The sequence below is a fragment of the Rhinatrema bivittatum genome, chromosome 1 (assembly GCF_901001135.1).
Source record: "Rhinatrema bivittatum chromosome 1, aRhiBiv1.1, whole genome shotgun sequence".
NCBI classification, from domain to species: Eukaryota; Metazoa; Chordata; class Amphibia; order Gymnophiona; family Rhinatrematidae; genus Rhinatrema; species Rhinatrema bivittatum.
This window is the reverse complement of record NC_042615.1, coordinates 698,581,291-698,603,872: the sequence shown is the minus strand read 5'-3', so window position 1 is coordinate 698,603,872 and position 22,582 is coordinate 698,581,291. Positions and strand designations below refer to the sequence as shown.

Genomic DNA, 22,582 nt, shown 5'->3' with positions numbered 1-22,582 from the left:
ACAAAGAGTCCCGGAGAGGCAGAGTGACTTGGATGTGAGCCCGGAAGTTCTGCATGGCCTGGCGCCACTGCGACTTCAGGGTCCACATGTGTAAGCTTGCCAAGGGAGTGACATGGACAGTTGCGGTCATATGGCCCAATAGCCTCAACATGTGCACAGCTAAAACCTGTTGGCTCTATTGAATCACTGCCGCTATGGACGCCAAGGTGACCGCCCTGGATCACAGCAGGAAGGCTTTTGCCTGAGCATTGTCTAGCAGGGCTCCTATGATGGGCTGAGATGGGACTTTGGGTAGTTGATAACAAATCTTAGTAACTCCAATACCTGGACAGTCAAGGTCAAGGACCAATTTACTCTTGACCAGCCAATCTTCCAAGTAAGGGAAAACATGCACTCCCAGTCTGTGGAAACAAAGAAACATAGAATTGACGGCAGAAAAAGACCAAATGGCCCATCTAGTCTGCCCAGCAAGTTCCCACATTTATTTTCCCATACTTATCTCTTTCATCAACCACCAAGTACAGGGCCTTTGTTGGTAACTGTTTGTTTCAAATTTCCTGCCATCCCCTGTCATTGATGCAGAGAGTAATGCTGGAGTTGCATCAAAGGTGAGCCTAAGGCTAATGGTTAAGGGTAGTAACCACTGCATCAAGCAAGTTACCCTGATGCTTGTTTCCCCCAGACTGCACATATCAATGCCTTGTTGGATGTTGTCTGAATGTAAATCTTGTTTTCTACATTTCCCCCTGCCGTTGAAGCAGAGAGCAACGCTGTATATGCATTCAAAGTGATGTATCAGGTTTAATTGGTTTAGGGTAGTAACTGCCATAATAAGCAAGCTACCCCCACGCTTATTTGTTTACCCAGATTGTGAAGTCCAGTCCTTGTTGGTTGTTATCTGAATGCAAATCCTCTTTTCCACATTTCCCCTTGCCGTTGAAGCAGAGAGCAATGTTGGAGTTGCATTAACTGTGCGAAGGCTTATTGAGTAAGGGTAGTAATTACCAGATAGTAGCCTCCATTCCAGCAAGCCATGGCTCTGCTCTTCATTCCCATCCTCTAGCCTTTATGGATCCACAATGTTTATCCCATGCTCCTTTGAAATCCTTCACAGTTTTAGTCTTCACGACTTCCTCCGGAAGGGCATTCCAGGCATCCACCACCCTTCTCAGTGAATACTTCATTGGTTCTGAGCCTTCCTCCTGGAGCTTCAAATCGTGACCCCTAGTTCTACTGATCTTTTTCCATCGTAAAAGGTTTGTTGTTGACCATGGATCATTAAAATCTTTCAAGTATCTGAAAGTCTGTATCATATCACCCCAGCTCCTCCTCTCCTCCAGGGTGTACATATTTAGGTTCTTCAATCTTCAATGGAGGTGCGCCCCACCATGGCCAGACATTTTGTAAAGACATGTGGGGCTGATGCTAGCCCGAACGGCAACACACTGTACTGGAAATCCTGTCTTCCCACTACAAATCTGAGATACTTCCTGTGACCCGGGAAGATCCTGATGCGAGTATATTCGTCCTTTAAATCGAGGAAGCATAGCGAGTCCCCTTTTTGCAGGAAGGAAGTCAGAGTGTCCACGGAAACCATCTTGAACTTTTCTTTTTTGAGAAATCTATTCAAGACCCTTAGTCTAGGATGGGATGAAGTCCCCCTGCTCTCTTTGGAATCAAGAAGAACCGGGATTAGAATTCCTGCCCTCTTTGCCCTGGTGGGACAGGCTTGACCGCCCTGGCCATTAAGAGGGTGGATAGCTCCCAAAGTAGTACCTCCTGATACGCTATTGGCCCCTAAAACGGGCACGGGGGACAATTTGGTGGATCACCCAATAGGTTTAATTGGTACCCTTGACAGACGATGAATAAGAACCACTGGTCCAAGGTTATATTGGGCCACCAATCCGCAAAGAACCGTAGTCTGCCCCTGACTGGGGAGTCCAGCATCTCGGGTACAGGTGGCTAGCTTATTCTCCCGTCCCAGTATTTCGCTGGGAAGCAGCTGGGGCTTGGGAGCTCTCTGTTGCCTCGGATGGCCCCGTGAGCTCACCCTCTGCGAACAAGAGCGAGGACAGTACTTCCTCTGGCACTAGAAAGACTTCCTCTGACCCTGCCTCATGGACCTCCTGGCTGAGGAGAGCAGCTCTGAAGTGCTGGCAGAGAGCTGTTGAAGAGTCTCATGGTGATCCCGCAACTGGGCCACTGCGTCCCTCACCTTATCTCTGAAGAGATTCTCTCCTGTGCACAGCTGGTCAGTAACTCTTTCCTGTAACTCTTGTCAGAGATCAGAGACCTGCAGCCATGCCATTCTGCGGGTGCCGATTCCTGCTGCAGAGACTCTCGTTGCAGTCTTGAAAACATCGTAGGATGAACGAACCTCGTGTTTTCCACACTCCAGGCCCTGATGCACCAGCGATAAGAGGGGGTCTTGCTACTCTTAAGGCAGTCGCTGAGCCACCTCTTTCACTTGCTTCCAGAGGATGCGAGAATATTCACTCATGTAGAGCTGGTAAGAGGCAATGCGAGCAATAAGCATGGCTCCTTGGAACACTTTCCTCCCAAGAGCGTCCATCGCTCTAAGATCCTTGCCCGGAGGTGCCGAGGCGTAGGTCAGAGCACGCTTTGCCTTCTTGAGTGTGGATTTGACCACTACCAATTGGTTTGACAGCTGATGCTTCTTGAACCCGGTAGCTTGTTTAACTAGGTAAACCCCATCAGTCTTCCTCTTAATGGGAGGCAATGTAAGGGAGTGCTCCCAGATCCCCAGCAACTCCCGAAAGATCTCATGCACTGGGACCGCCAACATCTGGAGGATTTGCAATATCTTATGCCTGGCATCCTCCTCAGGCATTAACTGAAAAGGGATGGCCTCTGCCATCGCCCATACAAAACCTGCAAAGGTCAGATCCTCTGGAGGAGACCTCCTTTGCTCATCTGGAAGAGACTGTTTCGAAGGGAGACCCTCTAAGTTCTCTGAGGATTCTGCAGGGTCATCCCCCAAGGTCATACGGGGCCTCATCCTTTGTCCAGAGGCACAGGCATCGGTAGCACTGCTTCCTCCTCCCTAGGAACCTGAAATAAGCACTGTATCGGTCGAGGGAAGCATCGGTGCCCCACTGGGCATCGATGGCCTCCTGGGAACTGACAACTAGGTTGGTAATACACTGATAAGGTCGTTGAGCCATTTCAGCAGCGGTTCCAGCAGGGCAACTGCCGGGTTTGATGCCCTGCAATGCCCACTGACTGCCACATGGACCCTGCGCTCCAGCTCCTACTCGAAAGTTGCCGATGTCAAAACTGACTGGAAGGCAGGAGAAATGGCCAAATCTTTCTTGGAGCCCCGAGGTGGCTGGCGACTTGCATCAGGACCAGTGGAGATCATTGCAGACCCCTGGCAACAATGGAGGATGGTCACTCCTCACCGCAGGGTAGCTTTGAGAGCATCAAGGCAGGAGCCTTGAAGACTGGAGGGTGGCCAATGTAACCCCAATATTTAAAAAAGGCTCCAGGGGCGATCCGGGTAACTATAGACCAGTAAGCCTGACTTCAGTGCCGGGAAAAATAGTGGAAACTATTCTAAAGATCAAAATCGTAGAGCATATAGAAAGACATGATTTAATGGGACACAGTCAACATGGATTTACCCAAGGGAAATCTTGCCTAACAAATCTGCTTCATTTTTTTGAAGGGGTTAATAAACATGTGGATAAAGGTGAACCGGTAGATGTAGTGTATTTGGATTTTCAGAAGGCGTTTGACAAAGTCCCGCATGAGAGGCTTCTACGAAAACTAAAAAGTCATGGGATAGGAGGCAATGTCCTTTCGTGGATTACAAACTGGTTAAAAGACAGGAAACAGAGAGTAGGATTAAATGGTCAATTTTCTCAGTGGAAAAAGGTAAACAGTGGAGTGCCTCAGGGATCTGTACTTGGACCGGTGCTTTTCAATATATATATATATAAATGATCTGGAAAGGAATACGACGAGTGAGGTTATCAAATTTGCGGATGATACAAAATTATTCAGAGTAGTTAAATCACAAGCAGACTGATACATTACAGGAGGACCTTGCAAGACTGGAAGATTGGGCATCCAAATGGCAGATGAAATTTAGTGTGGACAAGTGCAAGGTGTTGCATATAGGGAAAAATAACCCTTGCTGTAGTTACACGATGTTAGGTTCCATATTAGGAGCTACCACCCAGGAAAAAGATCTAGGCATCACAGTGGATAATACTTTAAAATCGTCGGCTCAGTGTGCTGCAGCAGTAAAAAGGGCAATTAGAATGTTAGGAATTATTAGGAAGGGAATGGTTAATAGAACGGAAAATGTCATAATGCCTCTGTATCGCTCCATGGTGAGACCACACCTTGAATACAGTATACAATTCTGGTCGCCACATCTCAAAAAAGATATAGTTGCGATGGAGAAGGTACAGAGAAGGGCAACCAAAATGATAAAGGGGATGAACAGCTCCCCTATGAGGAAAGGCTGAAGAGGTTAGGGCTGTTTAGCTTGGAGAAGAGACGGCTGAGGGGGGATATGATAGAGGTCTTTAAGATCATGAGAGGTCTTGAACGAGTAGATGTGACTCGGTTATTTGCACTTTCGAATAATAGAAGGACTAGGGGGCATTCCCTGAAGTTATCAAGTAACACATTTAAGAGTAATCAGAGAAAATTCTTTTTCACTCAATGCACAATAAAGCTCTGGAATTTGTTGCCAGAGGATGTGGTTAGTGCAGTTAGTGTAGCTGGGTTCAAAAAAGGTTTGGATAAGTTCTTGTAGGAGAAGTCCATTAATGGCTATTAATCAATTATACTTGGGGAATAGCCACTGCTATTAATTGCATCATTAGCATGGGTTATTCTTAGTGTTTGGGTAATTGCCAGGTTCTTGTGGCCTGGTTTTGGCCTCTGTTGGAAACAGGATACTGGGCTTGATGGACCCTTGGTCTGACCCAGCATGGCAATTTCTTATGTTCTTATGCTGATCTTTCAGCTGCACCATGACCTCCTTCACCTTATCCCTGAACAGTTTTTCGCCTGTACAGGGGAGGTCTACAAGCCTGTCCTGAACTTCTAGTTGGAGTCTTGAGACCCAGAGCCAAGCCAGCTGTCTGGCACCGATGCCTCCAGCGGCTAGGCGGACTGTGGTCTCAAACACATCATAGGTAGACCTGACTTCGTGTCTGCCCGCATCGATCCCCAGCATGGCAATGGCTGCAAGAGACTTCTGCTGTTGCTGGGGAAAGCCCTCCGCAAACTCCTGAACCTGCCTTCCATAGGTTGCGGTTGTACTGGACCATGTATAGCTGGTAGGTCGCTATATGGACAACCAGCAGAGCCCCCTCGAACTTTTTTCACCCTATGCCATCGAGCTTCCTGTGTGCGCACCCCGGAGGGACAGAAGCGTGTGTCCGGGAGCGACTGGCCTTTTTAAGCGCGGACTCCACCACCGCTGACTGGTGGGGTAGGTGCCGCTGTTCAAAGCCCATGACCTGTTGTACCAGATAAGTAGCATCAGCCTTCCTGTTTACCGGGGACACAGATACCGGGTGTTCCAACATAGGGAGGAGCAGCACCTTAAAGATGTCATGAACCAACACCACCACAATCTCCTTTGGAGCATCGATGAACTGGATTACCTCCAGCATCTTGTGACGGGTATCCTCCTCCGACAGGAGCTGAAAGGGGATGGCTTCTGCCATGGCAGTTACGAAGCTGGCGAATGACAGGTCTTTGGGCGGAGAGAGACTCCATTGCTCTGGCGGGGAAGGCTCCGAGAGGTGGTCGTCTGAGAACTCGTAGGACGAGTCCGAGAAGTCATCACCCCACGGGTCATAGGGGCCCTCCTCCTCACTAGGGCCCAGATGCTGAGGGGGGGGCTGGGAGGGGCTGTAGGCCTGGGCCCCAAGGCATCAATGGAACCCTGGGCATCGAGGGGGGCATCAGCCGTGGAGGAACCGGCGGCGGCTCGAGGAACCGTGGGCAAGGCTGCCCGATCCCTGAGGCCTCATCCTCCTTGGAGGACCCAGGATCGCTCAGGTGGTGGACATCTGTGGCCGAGGAGGCGGCAGAGGCCTTTCGGGCAAAAGTTGCGTTGGTAGGGCACCAAGGACGTCCAGACGCTCCAGCAAGGATGCAAACATCGATGGCAGAGGCTCGGGCACCGGTGGCACCAGCAGCTCGATGCTATGTAGTGCTATGAGTACCGGCGATCACACCCTGCAGTCCAACTCCTCCTGAAATTCCTGGGTTTTTAGGATTGATGGAGGGGGACGAGGCGTCGCCAGCACATCCTTGGAAGGATCACGAGGAGGCACAGCACCCAGCACCATTGCCAGTGGGGAACACCTCGGGCTATTGGAGACACCGGAGGATGGGGCCTCCAGTGACTGGTGCCGCTTCGATGGTGGCTCGATAGCTGCCGATGCCACTCTGGAACGGAACCATGAGGAGACTGTGACCAGTGTCAATGCGCCCTGGATGTCCGACGCTCCGCCCGTGTTTTCCCCGGCACCGAGGAAAACAATGACCCCGAGGTTAGGGGCAGGGGAGAGACCAGAGAGGATCAATCTCCCTCTCCCCAATCCTTAGGGGTACTGGAGAGCAGGACCGCCAGGGGAAGAGATGGGGACAGTTCCCCGCAGCCCTTGGGTGTCAAAGATACTGAAGCCGAAGTAGAAGGTTTCAGAGAGCTGAAGAGCTTCTCCATCTTGTTCAGGTGCGCTCTACACCCTTTGGGGGTCATTTGGTTGCACAAACAACACCCCCAGATATCATGCAAGGCCCCCAGGCAGAGGATACACAACTCATGCAGATCTGTGATGGACATGGTCCACGGGCACTGGGGGCACAGTCAAAAATCTGAAACCATCAAAAAAAGAAGCCAGCGCGTGTTCGATGACCGACGGGCACCGCAGTGCGAAGGTCAGGAATTGACCGGTAAAAACAAAAGGCAAAAATCAAGGGTACCTACCGAATGGTGGAACCGAACACGAAGGGGGACCCGATGCAGGAAAAACCCCGAAAGAAGATCGAAAGTGATTTTGAGAATTTGGAGCTCCACCACTACGAGGCTACTGCACCGCAGAAAAGAAGAGACTGAAGGGGGACCTCGCGTGGACACACAGATAGCAGCAGGCTGGGCATGCTCAGTCTGCCAGTCAAAGTTTCTAGAAATTTTGACAAATGTTTTCCGTGCCAGGCTCCATCGGATGATGTCACCCACACGTGAGGACTTCCATCCTGCTTGTCCTAGGAGAAAAGCAGAAACCACTTTAGGTAGAAACTTAGGATGGGTGCAGAGCACCACTCTGTTATGGAAGAACATAAGAACACAGCTACAGGTAAGAAGAGTACAAGACTAATGCCTGCAGTTGGCTGACTCTTCAAGCCAAAATGATAGCAACTAAGACCACCTTCCATGTAAGAAACTTGAAACAAGTTTATTCCAGAAGCTCATAGGAAGGATTCATCTCTTGTGCCAGGATGACATTAAGATCCTATGATACAGGTAGTTTTGACCCTGAAGGCTTCATATGCCACAGACTTCTCAAGATTTTGGATAGCAAAGGATGAAGGGAGATTCAGTTCTCCCTCAGAGTGGAGGAGTAGCCTAGTGGTTAGTGCAGCGGGCAAGTCACTTTACCCACTGTTGCCTCAAGTACAAATTTAGATTGTAAGCCCTCTGGGGCAATACCTATAGTACCTTAAAAAAAAAGTATTAAGTGGCAATGGCACTAAGGTGCACTTTCAGTGATGAAATACCGAAACTTGAGTGGGAGAACAAATATGAGATAGATCTCTAGGATTATAGGCTAAAGGATCAAGAGAGCCCACCTGACACTAAGAAGAAAATCTCTACCACTGAAATCTGGCCAACCTCCCGGTGGACTGCTTCCTGGTCAAACTCAAGTTGTCCTCAACCTCTCTGGAGAGCGATAAGGAGGAAACTAGCAAGTTCTCAACATCGATGCTGTCAAATTGGGCAAGGTTTGAGCAATATAGACATCCCACCTCCTGTGCTAGCAGCAATGGACTGACCCCCAAAGAAACCAGAGAGTGGCTTGACAACTTGATAAAACAGGAGAACCACTCCTGCCTGGGCCATGTGGGGCAATGAGGATAAATCTTGCCTAATCCTTGAGCACTTTCTGTTCCTTTCTTCTAATGAAAGTGATGAACACACATACCCAGATGAGGATCCTAATTCAGCAAAAGAGCATCTGAAGTAGACCTGTATTTGTTTCATAAAATGACACTAAAATTTCTAGACTTTACTGTTTATTTCTAATGCAAACAAATCTATTACTGGTCAACCCCGGAGGTCGAACATACTGTATTCAACTTCTTGGTCTAGAGATCACTTATGCAGATAGACTCCAGGAAGGCAGGTTGCTTAAAGAGAAAGCCTTATGATAGATTCCAGTCTCAAATATTTTAAGATTGCCGGCAGAGGGTCCAGGACTCTGTGCTCCCTTGTTTGTTGTTTATTGTACTTGATCGTTGGTTTGGATCAGAATTATCTTTCCTTGCAGGAAATGAGCAAGCATTCTCAGGACATACCAAATGGCCCGCAGCTCCAAGATGATCTGAAAAACATTCCATCACTGACCATATTCCTTTAATTCAGGAGGAACCTGTATGTGCTCCCTAGCCTCTGATGGATACATCTGTTGCCAGTGTCACCTAATGAGACAGAACATGAAAAAGGGAACCTACATTTAGGAGCAACAGGTCTGACTACCAACGGAGGGATGCTTTCATCACCAAAGTTAACATCACAGGGTGAAACAGGGGTGGACGTAGCTTATCCAACAGTGAGAAGAGCCCCACTGAAGAGCTCTCATGTTCAAGCATGTCATGGGGACTACATGCATCAATGCCATCATGTAACCAAGAACAACCAGGATTGCCCTGTCCGTGGTCTGGTTTTGCTACAACAATTTCTGGACCAATTCCTGAAGGCCGCAAGCGCTTTCAGATAGGAGGAATGCTCTCTCCTCTAATGAGTCTATCCATGCCCCGATTAACTTGATCCTGTGTGAGAGCCAAATTTGATTTGGTGAGATTTATTATAAAGCTTAGGGCAGAGCTTTCCAAAGTGTGTGTCGGGACACATTAGTGTGTCGCCTGTAGTGTGGAGGTGTGTCGCCCGGTCCACAGCACCGGCGGAAGCAGGGAACTATAGCAGGAAGATCGGCAGGCAGTGGTGGAGCTTACATCACCACGGCCCGAAGAAGAGGGTCACGTTCACTCCTCCTCCTCCTTCCTGCCTGTGCAGCCCCGGAAGAAAAACGTTGCCGGAGCCGCGTGGGCAGGAAGGAGGAGGAGCATCTGCTGCGTACAGAAGAAGAGCAGCATTAATGGGCCGTTGCGGATCCCACGTCGCGAAGGCCCGAGAAGAGGAGGAAACCCGATAGCAGGGCTGCTGCGGATCCCACGTCGCGGCAGCCCGAGAAGAGGAGGAAACCCGATAGCAGGGCCGCTGCAGATCCCATGTCACGGCCAGGGAAGATCAGGGCCTCTGAAGAGCCCATCCTTCGGCAACCCGTGCAGAGGGACAGCATGTGCCAGTGAGAGCCTGTGCTTGAGCAAGAGAGCATGTAGGAGTGAGAGAGCCTGTGTGTGTGAGAGTGAGACAGCATGTGCACGAGAGAGACAGTATGTATGTATGAGAGAGAGGCATGTGAGAGTGAGAGCTGTGGATGTGTGAGATTGCATGTGAGTGAGAGCCTGTGTGTGTGAGAATGTGTGAGATAGACAGCGTGTGAGAATGAGAACATGATTGTGTGTTTGAGGGAAGAAGACAGATGGAGAGAAAAGAAATAGAAAAAAAGACCCTGTAAAAGGAATTGGCAAAAAAAAGAAAGGAAAGGTGGAAAAAAAAGCCTGTGACCAACCGATTAGAAAACTAAGATCAGACAGCAAAGGTAGAAAAAAAAAAATTACTTTTTAGTGATTGGCACATGTAATCTTTGGGAATGTGCAAGAGTAGCACTCTCTATGCCGATCTCACAATGTACGAGATCAGCATGGAGGAAGTGGAAGCCTGCAAATATTTATTATGAGAGGTTGTGTTGTGAAACATTTTATGTATATATTTAAGGAAACATACATAAATTGTTGAAATACATTTTGTTCATTTAACCTTTAACTTCTGGTTTGCTGGTAGACTGAATTACTGTGTCACGAAATTATGTTTGTCTAAAAAGTGTGTCACTAACATGAGAAGTTTGGAAAGCTCTGGCTTAGGGAATGAAGGAACTGAATGGTCTTCAGGTAATCTAAACACACGTTTGAAAAAATCCTATCACTAGCCAGTCATCTAAGTCAGGGAAGACATATTCCTGGGCAATGTAAATTCACTCCCTCTACCGCCAAGCATTTTGTTAAGATCCTTAGGGCAGCTGAGAAGTCGAAGGGTAAAACTTTCTACTGGAAATGATTCCCATCCACCAACTGGAAACATTTCCAGTGTGTCTGATAAAGGTGAATATGCGCATATTTATTTAAAATTTTTAGACTGCTTATCAACATTACTAAGTGGTTCACAATACATTAATCGTGTTAAAAGCCAGCTGAAAAAATTATGCTTGGACCATCTTTCTATATTTTAAAAGTGATGATTCAGCCTTAATATTTCCTGGCAAAGTACTCTATAATGCTGGATCCCGAACTCAGAAAAGGAGCTTCCGCAATTCATCTAGTCTTATCTGTTTATATGCATTCTTCAGATCCAGGACACATATCCAATCCCCCACTTGGAAGAAGGACGAGGCGATGTAGAGAACATTCATCTTTAACTTCTTTTGTAACAGCCTTCTATTCAGCCTTCATAAATGCAGGATAGATCTCAACCACCCCAACTTCTTGGGGATAAGGAAATAGCAGGAATAGAACCCCTTGCCACTTTCCTCAAGGGGTACAGGCTCTCTCTCCTGCTACTGAAAAAGCAACTCCACTTTGAGATAACGTTGGGTCAAGTAAAAAGGATCCAAATTGAAGAGTGAATAAAAGTCAGTGGACTGCATGGTGGGAGAGCACAAATAACTGCACTCTGCAATCTTGAGATCTCAACTGTCCTTGGTGATTTTCTTCCATTTGTCAAAGAACAGCTGGATCCTCTCTCCTACCAATAGAATAGAGGATTGAGGGCATAGTCCCATCAAAAACAAAACCCCGATTTAATTTGTGGTTGCTGTATCTTGAGCAGACATCTCTCACGCAAACATCCTCAGACTGGAAGCTGCCACAGTGCAGATAAAGAGTGAAATACCACTGAAAATGATGGAAACTGTCTGAAAAAAGAACCTTTTATAAGACAAGAATGGACGAAGAAGTAGTGTTCTGTGTTCACTGCTATGAACTGGATAGGCACATGCTGCTGCTTAATCTGGTCAACAGTCTCTTTGACTTTGTCCCCAAAGAGATTTGGGGGACAAAGCTTTGTATGAATATCTTCCTCAAGACTGCTTGCTCTTAACCAGGCCATCTGTCATGCCCTATTGGCCACTGCAGGGAGTCTAGCAGCTACACTGTTAGACTCATACATGGACCGGATGAGGTGTCTTTCACAATCTTCAGTGTTGAGCTTGTACTTTACATCCAGCTTCCTGGCTACAGGATGTGCCACATTTTCATTTGCAGGTTCACAGAATTTGATTTATCAGGATCCCTATGGGCTCCAAAGGGATTTCCAGGATCATAAATATGCCAAAAACCTCTTTATCCTTTTGAACACTAACACCAAAGACCTTCCCCAATTTTTCCAGGAAGTAGGGACAAATGCACTGAAGGTATCCCCATATACCCCCAACCCCCACCAAACCTGTTAAAGGGATGCTATCCCAAGACCTCAATGAAGAGCACAGCAATCTGAGTGGTCATCTTGGAGATGGAAATACTCCCAAAGGCTGTCTGAATTGGCTACTCTCTGTTCCTCCTTTGACTAAAATCCTCCACAATGATGGAGCTAGCCAACAGAGATGGACTACTTCCCACAGTTAACCCTGGTAGTATTTCCCGCAATGAGAAGGAAGGGACTCCCGCCAGTAGAAATCATTTCCCCAACTTGGACAAAAGAGGCTGAAGGGTACCCTTCCTTAGCACTAGCCACTAAAGAGGAAGAGGGTCTTCACCAATTCTATGATGTGGTTCAAGGACAGTTGTGTCCTCAGGGCTGGAGCTGAAACTAATATGGGGTCATTACTTTCAGATACCAGAACCAGTCTCCAGGGAGGATTTCCCACATGAACTACCCGTGTTTGAGCCCTTATGGAGGCCTGCAGCAAGGTGAAGCAGATCGGGTCCGGTGTTTCCAGCCACAGTAGGGAAAGTCCTAAATTGGGTGCTTTGTGCAGAAGACACTGAATAGGATCTGGTCAGTTTATTTGGATAAAAGATGAGAGATGTAGAGAAAGGTGTCCTTTAAGCCAGAAAAGGCGGAAGCACCTGTACAGAATCAGCTCTTGCCCACACCAGTGCAGTACTCAAGTCAATCCTTAACGGTGTTGATAGCACTGAGCACTTTCATGCTAACATAGGTGCATTGGCTCTGGCACCCGGTTCTTTTGTGCCTTGTTCAAACCTGAAAATATGGCGGATCTAGAGCCCTGCAACATAGGAGGGAGAGCCCTGCTCAACAATGCACAGAAAGAGTCCGAAGAGACTTCACACCAAGAATGCTCTGTCTCACTACTGACCTACAGAGCACCACCATTTTCTAAGCGTGGTTCCACTGGATCCTGAGGGACATCTGACCACATTCAGAACAGATCACGGAGTTCTAGCATATGTCATGGCCGTCGGCGATAGAAATCGTACACTAATTATAGCTTTCTTGCAAAGGACATACTGTAGTATAGGAAAAGTTATAATACTGGTCCTTTTTTTGGGGGGGGGGGGGGGAGGGGGGTATCACTCAAAAGTGCTGTTTGAGGGACTACCAAGCAGCAATGAAGAGATACAAAATGACAAAAACCACCAAAATGCAGAAAAATGCAAGAAATAGGACAAAACAAGACTGAGGGATTCACGAAGCAGCATGCACGCAGAAAGTCCCACACATGTTTATTAAACTTTTACTGAGCTAGAGATGGGTCCCATTCGGTGCTGTCAGATGATATCACTCACATTTCATGGCTAATTAAGCCCTGCTTGTTGACGGAGGAAAAAAAAAAGAACACTTTCTATTAAAAACACAAAACACTCTTAGGTCATTTGTATGTCATTAGCTTACTGAATCCCGCACTGACGCATTTCTTTTTTTAAATCATGAGTAAAGCAAATCCAGTGCTAAAACTTGGCCTGCGTTTATTATATTGGCTCCTAAAAGCTGAAAAGCAAAAACAATGTTTCAAAACTCCATGGCAGTAACACCCATCTTATGTTAATTAAATTTTTTACCAGAAACAGCCATATTTAAAACACTGTTAAACTGTATTGCATGGTTTCCATGTAGGCATTGCAAGGTGGTATATTATTTTGAATATGGTTCCTAGAAAAACAAGAGAACTGCAGAGAAGCAGCTTAAGAATTTAAAAGAAAGACCAGAAAGTAAAATGTCTGAGTCAATATAGGGCATGTATGCTATGCAAACTTAAGAAATATTGCACAATATATGGTGGGTAGTATTTCTTTTTAAATAGTGAAAACAACAAATCAGTACGTACATGGGAAAAGTTGTTGAATTTCCCTTTGGAGTTCAGCTCTGCAAGCATTTTTCTTCTTCAGGTCACAGGCTTGTTGCTGACAACTTTGAAACAATTCCAGTACTTGCTGACTCAACTGAACAATACAAATAAAGACCTTCATTAAACTCAGGTTAGAAACTGCAAAAGTAACATTACCATTTACCCACAACAAAAATTTAGAATAATGGTATTAATTTAGCTATGTTTTCCTTTCAAATTTAAGTGAATTTAGAGTTTACTTTAATATTCATGAAAGTTTAAGAGGGTAAGAAAAGTTAAAGTAAGACAAACAGAAGCTAGGCAGCTCCTCGCATGGGTTTTCAAAATGCATCTTCATCACTGTTTGCAAATGGGAATGTCCTTATGTCAATTCCTTTTCTATTAACTCTAATAATAAATCAGGACCTATGGGCACCACTGCTTATGGAGAATAACAGACGCAGTTTCAAGCAGCAAGGCGCAACTTAGTACTTTCTGTCCTACCACCTCCTCCAACAATCCCCCCTACCAAGAGTGAGCACTTCCCATGATCTTAAATGAACAGACATGCATGTAGTGTTTTGTGATGACATAAATGTAACCCTGCATGCTGTTTTGCATATCCCTCTCTACATGTGATTTAAAAATGCTCTAGCACCTGGCAGGTCGGCTTCCGATAATGGACGTAGAGCGGTAAATCTTCTCTGGTGGGTCCGCGAAAAAGCCATTTCCAGTGTGCTTCTCGCAGTCGACGCTGAAAAAGCGTTCGACATGGTGCACTGGCCTTTTTTTATTTTGCACCCTGTTAAAAATGGGGTTTGGGACCCATTTTCTTCAATGGCTCCAACAATTATACAATCATCCGTCGGCAAGGGTGAAGGTCAACGGAGGCTATGGACCTAGTTTTCACATAGAGCACGGTACTCGCCAAGGATGCCCTTTGTCCCCTCTACTTTTTGCTCTTTTTCTAGAGCCGTTTGCTACAATTATCCGCAATACTGATGACATCTCTGGAGTACAGCTCGGGCGAACTCAGTATAAGCTGACTCTTTTTGCGGATGATATTCTTTTCACTCTTACACAACCCCAGACCTCGTTACCGGCAGTGACAGCCATCCAGCAATTTAGCTCCGTTTCTGGCTTTAAAGTTAATTTGGAAGAGTCAGAAATTCTCATCAATGTGCCTATTTCTGAGGCGCAGAATCTTCAACATCAGTTACCTTTTCGGTGGACGTCTAAACCATTAAAATATTTAGGGTTGTACCTGGGAGCGGATGTCGATAAGTTGTATCATATTAATTATGCACAGTTATTCAAGACTATTGAGAAGGATCTTCTCCGTTGGAACAGGGATCCTCACTCATGGCTGGGGCGCATAGCCATCATTAAGATGAATGTTCTGCCCAGATTCCTATACCTTTTCATCACACTCCCTGTCTATCTGTCACCCGGATTGCTGAGGAGGCTTCAACGAAAAATTTTTGACTTCATTTGGAGAAAGAGACCCCCTAGGATAGCCAGATCTGTTCTCTATAGATCTAAAGAGTGTGGAGGACTGGGCGTTCCAAATTTAGAGTGGTATTATGCAGCGGCTCAACTGAAGACAGTCTTACACACTCACGCTACAGCCTTGAACCCTGTGCCTTGGCAGTCGATCGAACGTCACCTTATAGGCAACATACCTGTCACAGCTCTTTTTTGGCAACCTCGGGCCACATGGCACATCATACCAACTTTGCCTCCTCCACTTGCAACCACGCTAAAGATATGGCTACGTTGGAAATCGAAATTAGTGGGAAATGCAGACTATCATTCGCTCTCAGCCTTATTTCATAATACCTGATTTGCAATTGGATTGCCCAAACAAGCGTTTCAAGTCTAGAAGAAGCTGGGATTAACCACTCTCAGTGCTATGATGCATGAGGGCAGACTACATACATACTCCACATTAGCGACAAAACATCCAACCGTTGAGATTCCTTTTTTTTTTTTTTAGAGTCTGCACAAATTGCCTATTTTATAAAGGCAGAATTAATTCCATCTAGTCATATAGCTACTAAAACGCTGTTTGAGTCATATTGCTTGACACACAAGATGTTAAGAAGGCGGTCTCAAAACTTCACACATTATTGAGTGGACCGCAGAACACTAAGCTTGAATGCTCCCTGGCTTGGGAAAAGGAGTTAAATATCAGCTGGAGCCTGGAGGAGTGGGAGGATATTTTCACACATGCCCGTAAAAGCTCTATATCAGCCCAACTTCAAGAACATTGCATAAAAATGATATATCGCTGGCACTACGTGCCCACTCGCTTGCATAAAATGTACCCCAACACAACCAGTAACTGTTGGCGCAACTGTGGGCACACCGGTACCTATCTACATATCTGGTGGACCTGTGCGATCATATCATACTGGGCAACGATACAGGAATGGATTACCCAGATACTAGGATGCGAAGTTCTTGCGGACCCGACGAATGCCCTTCTTGGTAAGCTGATCGCTAGTCTATCTCTACATTCCCAACGACTCTGCCAACAGATTTACATTGTCGCTAGGACAGCCTTGGCCAGTAATTGGAGGAGCTCCACTTTGCCGCTGATGACTACTATCACTCGTCGCCTACACCAGTTGGAAGTTTTGGAACATATCACAGCTACTCGCCATCATCGCTTATTGATCCATCAGGAAATATGGGCACCATTCACTTCTTGGTTCCAGAGTGATAATGCCATTTAACTCATGGTTATATGTAGACCGATGACAGTCAAACTCACATTCCCATTTAGGGATGTTTCTGAGCCCTTGCATTTTAGGGATTTCAATCTCCCCAGGCTAAAGATCCTCAAAATTATCCACACTTGTTCTCGACTGTGATGCCTTTCCATTTTTTCCAGTTTGTTCTGTCGTTGTACTCAATGACCACCTGCTAAGTACAAGTTCTTTTCTCTATTCTATTCTATTATATATGTGTTACTTGTTGGTGAATTAGTCTCTCCTATAAGTATTACCTGTAAACTATAAGACGCTACTGGCATATTTGGCATGAGGGGGAAAGGGAAATGGATGTACATAAACAAACATTGTTTATGTTTCTCACAGTTTGGCCTATGTTTTATTGTTCTCAATTTGTATGCTATTTGTTGTTCACCATTGTGCTAATAAAAGCTTTAAAAAAAAAAAAAAAGCTCTAGCTGAGTCTGTTTGGAGGAAAATAAGAGTTTTCTATGGACTTTACTGTATGACTCAAAGCTAATCCTTCTCAAGATGGAAGCCTCAGATGTCACTCAACCCTTCTGACCAGCACCATACAAGATGAATAATTCTTCAAAATGTAATTGCAAACTGTCTTTTTCACTGTTGTGGATCAAATAAATGCTTTATTAAATGCAACAAATAATATAATAAGGTATAACTTATGGAGAGAGAGTTAGTGTGCCATTCAAGATAATAAGGCATTATATAGTGGAGGCTCATCTCCCAAACTGTCTAAAAAGAGCAATAGGAATGACACTGATCTAACTACTGCCCGGTCTCAAACCTCCCCTACCTAAGCAATATCAAAGTAGGAAAAGCTATTGCAACTCTCTGGAATATCTACCCATCACCAATGTCCTGAACTCATACAGATCTGGTTTCCAACCATACTACAGCACCAAAACAATACTTATCAATGTGATCGATGAACTCAGACTGTGCATGGATCATGGACAGTCAGCTCCTAGAGGGTTAAGTAGTGCTATGATGCAGTTCCTGGATTGAAACTGCTGAAATCAAATCACAATTCCCAAGGCAGTAGTGCCCATAACTAATGACTATGGGGAGTAATTAAACAAAGCCACAAACATCACAAATGTATTGCATTTTTTAAAAATTATTGTAAACCACTTTAGGTCTCATTATTTGAGAAAGCAGAGTTGCTTACCTGTAACAGGTGTTCTCACAGGACAGCAGGATGTTAGTCCTCACATATGGGTGACATCACAGGATGAAGCCCAATCACGGAACACTTTTGTCAAAGTTTCTAGAACTTTGGCTGGCACCAACTGGGCATGCCCAGCATGGCATTAACCCTGTATCCAGCAGGGGTCCCCCCTTCAGTCTTGTCATAGTAAAAAGTACGTGCGAAAAATAAAATAAGCAAACGTAAGCGAACCCAACTCCGTAGGGTGGCAGGCGGGTTTCGTGAGGACTAACATCCTGCTGTCCTGTGAGAACAGCTGTTACAGGTAAGCAACTCTGCTTTCTCACAGGACAAGCTGGATGGTAGTCCTCACATATGGGTGAGTACCGAGCTAAGGATGCTTGAGCAATACATCAAATGCACCCAAAAGACGTGCAACAGGGCCCAACAACAGGGGTGGAATTTGGTAAGGAGGGCATCCTGAAACCCTTAACGGATTGGTGGAAGGACGTTGGGTAGTTAAATTGAAAACAAGTTGCGTAGAACAGATTGGCTGAAGATGAAATCTTGTCTGCCAGCCTTATCTAAGCAATAATGGGCTGCGAAGGTATGGAGAGAACTCCAGGTAGCAGCCTGGATTGATTAATATGAAATTCCGATACTACCTTTGATAAAAACTTAGGGTGAGTGCGGAGCACTACCCTGTTATGCAGAAATTTAGTGTAAGGCAGGTAGGTAACTAATGCCTGCAATTCACTAACTCTGCGAGCGGATGTGATAGCGAGAAGGAAAACTACTTTCCATGTGAGATAAAAGATCACAGGAGTGGAGCGGCTCAAAACGGAGGTTTCATGAGCCGCCCCAAAACCACGTTAAGGTCCCAAGCAGGGGCTGGAGGGCGCAGTGGAGGTTTTAAGTGGAGCAAGCCTTTCATGAAGCGTGTTACTAAGGGTTGTGTTGAAATAGCAACATTCCCCACGCCCTTATGAAACGCAGCTACCGCACCGACATGCACCATGATGGAGGACGTTTTCAGGCCTGACTGACAGGTGCCAGAGATTGTCTAGAAACTTCGCGGTGGAACAAGTGAAGGGGTCTATGGACATGGAAGTGCACCAGTCCGTAAACCTCTTCCATTTAGAAAGATAAGATCTTCTCATGGAAGGCTTTCGTGAAGCTACCAAGACTCGGGGCACCGACTCTGAAAGGTTAAGAGGTTGGAGTATTAACCTTTCTACATCCAGGCAGTCAGAGATAGGGCCTGGAGGTTGGGGTGGCGCAGGTATCCATCGTTCTGAGTTATCAGAAGTGGATTCATTCCCAGAGGAATGTGCCGGCGTGCTGATAGGTCCTGGAGGATTGGGAACCACACGGGTTCACAGATATAAAGCTACCTGCAGACTGTGCACTCTCTTTTTGATGATACCCAGCTGCAACCATTGTTGCCTGGCACATTTTTATAATATCACATTACTTTGCATCTTAAATTACTTTAAAAATGCTCCCTTTCAAAAAAGTATAAACATTCAAACTGGACTCTTTCTCTCTAGCTAAGATTATATCTGAAATAAAGCTGTCCTACTTTGGCTCTAGGCTTAACTGATCCAGATTATAATTCCCACCAATTAATGTTCATCATTGTGATGCCAGAGTAACATTCAAAGTACTTGCAGATGGGAATCTATTGAAGTTAGTTAATAACAAATGCCTTAGAATGGAAACTGATTGTAAAATGTACATAGTTATCAAAGTAGAAGAGAAAAAAATACTTTAACAAGCAAGTAATATTTAATTTTTAAAGTATCTAGGAAAAAACATTTGGGTAGATTTTCCACCGGCTACGCGCGTAAATCCTGGTCTTTATGCGCGCCGAACCAATTTTTCCACAAGGCCCGGCCACGCGTGTAAAGGCCGGTACGTGCGCAAGCACCGGACAGGCTGGGACAGCGTTATTGTTCGCTGTCCCAGCTGCCGGCGCATGCAACTTACTTCAGCTCGGGAAGTAAGTAGCAAAACAAAGAAGAAGAGAGAAAAAAGGTAGGGTTTAGGGGGTGGGGAGGAAAGGGGAAGGGGAAGGGGAAGGGAGATTAGGTAGGGGGTGGGTGGGAGACATATAGGAGCTATCAGAATCATTACGCCATTGTCCCTCCGTAACTTCACAAGAGTCTTCGATATGAGTGGAAGTGGAGGGTACGCATAGAGGACACCGCTGGCCCATGAGAGGGCGAAAGTGTCCCTTGGTTGCGAGTGGTGGCTGCGAGATAGAGAGCAGAAGTTTTCTAGTTTGCGGTTGTGGACTGAAGCAAAGAGGTCTATGTGAGGGTAACCCCAACATTGGAATATCGTGTCCGCTACCGTGGGGTTGAGAGTCCACTCATGCGGATGAAACGTGCGACTCAACTTGTCCGCCAACACATTGTCCACGCTGGCAAGTAGGTGGCTGTGAGGTATATCGAGTGGGAAAGGGCCCACGCCCAAATCTGTATAGCTTCCTGACAGAAGGTAGGAGCCCGTTCCCCCTTGCTTGTTGATGTACCACATCGCCACCTGATTGTTGGTTTGAATCAGGATGGCTTTGTTTGAAAAGGTGATCCTGAAAAACCTTGAGGGCATATCTGATCGCCCGAAGCTCCAGGAAATTTACCCGATGTTTGGCTTCCTCTGGAGACCAGGTTCCCTGGGACTGTATGTTGCCTACATGAGCACCCCACCCTAGGTTGGAGGTGTCTGTCGTCAAGGTAATTTGAGGTTCTGGAGCCTGAAATGGAAGGCCTTGAAGTAGACTGGAGTGTTGTATCCATCAGGTGAGCGACAGGCGGAGCTGTGTGTTAATGTGAACAATGCTGGACATTGGTTGACAAGCTTGAACCCACTGGGATTTTAGGGTCCACTGCATTACTCTCATGGCTAGGCGGGCCATCGGAGTGACATGCACCGCGAACACCATGTGACCCAGGAGTATGAGGAAGTGACGAGCAGTTGAGGATACTAGAGTCTGTAAAAGATGCACCAGAGAGGTCAGGGTGAAAGCCCAATCCTGAGGGAGGAAGACTTTCGCCTGTATAGTGTTTAGGGCGGCCCCTATAAAGGATAGGGTTTGGGATGGAACTATCTTGGATTTGGGATAGTTTATTAGAAACCCTAGTGAGATCAGGGTATGGAGAGTGAGATGCAAGGATGCCAATGTGGCTTGTTGAGTCGGAGCCCTTATCAACCAATCGTCGAGATAAGGGTAGACAGACACCCTTACTCCTGAGGAAGGCGGCAACCTCCACGAGGTACTTGGTAAAGACTCGTGGAGCCGACGCTAGGCCGAATGGTAGTACACGGTACTGGAAGTGGCGAGGGCCGACCAGGAATCGCAGGAATTTGCGATGAGATGGAATAATTGAGATGTGTGTGTATGCTTCTTGGAGATCCAGAGAGCACAGCCAATCCCCTATTTGTAGAAGAGGAAGTAGAGAGCCCAAGGTTACCATCTTGAACTTTTCTCTTTGTAGATACTTGTTTAGGGCACGAAGGTCCAGGACTGGACGAACGCCACTTGACTTTTTTGGGATGAGGAAATACTGGGAATAGAAACCCTGCCCCTGTTGGGAGAGGGGCACGGGTTCTATTGCCTAGGACTGGAGGAGAGTTGAAACCTCCTGGTTCTAGAAGGGGAGAGTGGTTGGACGATCCACACGTCAGCCGAGGTGGGGAGTCCGTCCGGTACAGTCAGGAAATTGAGGTGGTAACCCTGAGTGACTACCGCAAGCACCCACTGATCGGTGGTGACTGTGTGCCAAATGTTGGTGAAGTGGCACAATCAACCGCCAACCAGTATATATGGAAGAGAAGGTTGGCATATGCTCTCCAGGGAGGAGTCAAAACCCTGACACTGGTCCCGGCTGAGGAGCTGGCTGGGTCTTCTGAGGTCGGGATTGTCTGGACTGACCTTTTTGATAAGGCTTGGGAGGACGACCTCAGGAAGCTGGAGGATAATACCTTCTTGGTTTGTAGGCCGGCTGCTTATAGTCTCGCCTGAATGCCCTCTTGGAGGTGGATGAGAAATCAGCAGGCACTGAAGAAAGTTGATGCAGCGTTTCATGGTGGTCCTTTAGCTGCGCCACAGTCTCCTGTCTCTTGTCTCCGAAGAGATTATCACCAGCACAGGGCAGGTCAGCCAACCTGTCCTGTACCTCTGGTCTTAGGTCAGAGGATTTCAACCAGGCCCACCTTCTTGCACTAATCCCCGCTGCGGACACCCTAGAGGCAGTGTCAAATATGTCGTACGCAGCGCGGACCTCATCCTTGCCCGCATCCAGGCCTTTTTGAGCCAGAGCATTAAGCTCATCCTGGAACTGGTCAGGTAAAAGATTCAGAGAAATCCTGGATCTTCTTAAAAAGGTTTCTGTTATACTGGGTCATGTATAACTGGTAGGAAGCAATGTGAGATATAAGCATTGAGCATGAAAGACCCGTCTGCCAAAAGCATCTAGGGATTTTTGCTCCTTCCCTGGAGGTATGGAGGAGTGATGTTTGGAACGCCTTGCCTTTTTCTGGGCTGATTCCACAACAGAGTGATGATCCAGTTGTGATCTTTGAAACCCAGGAGCTGACTGTACAAGATAGGTGGCATCTGTCTTACAGTTGACAGGCGGAACCGAGCCTGGGTGCTCAATTCCTCTTTAGAAGATCAATTAGGATTTCATGAATAGGAATAGACATGATTTCCTTAGGAGCAACAAGGAACTGGAGTACATACAGCATCTTGTGCTTTGAATCCTCTTCTGTCTGAAGCTGAAATGGAACTGTCTCAGACATTTCTTTAAGGAAGTTAATAAAGGATAGATCCTCTGGAGGAGAACGCCTTCTCTCTTCAAAAGGAGAGGGCTCTGAAGGCAGATCATCTGTATCCTGAGAAGAATCATCAGTTCAAGGATCATAAGGTTGATCACCAGCTCCTTGAGGGTCTTCAGAGGGAAGAAAAGGCATTACTCCCAAAGGACCAGGCC

General features: G+C 46.4%; 1 protein-coding gene across 4 annotated transcripts in view; it reads right to left on the bottom strand.

Annotated features, from left to right (window-relative positions):
- TENT2 (terminal nucleotidyltransferase 2) overlaps positions 1 to 22,582 on the bottom strand; it is a 377,719-nt gene that overhangs the window by 256,610 nt on the left and 98,527 nt on the right. For all 4 annotated transcript variants that reach the window (XM_029575592.1, XM_029575578.1, XM_029575585.1 and 1 more), the window contains exon 4: positions 13,683 to 13,797. In XM_029575592.1, coding sequence (XP_029431452.1) covers positions 13,683 to 13,797 — 115 coding nt within the window. The remainder of the gene's footprint in view (positions 1 to 13,682; positions 13,798 to 22,582) is intronic.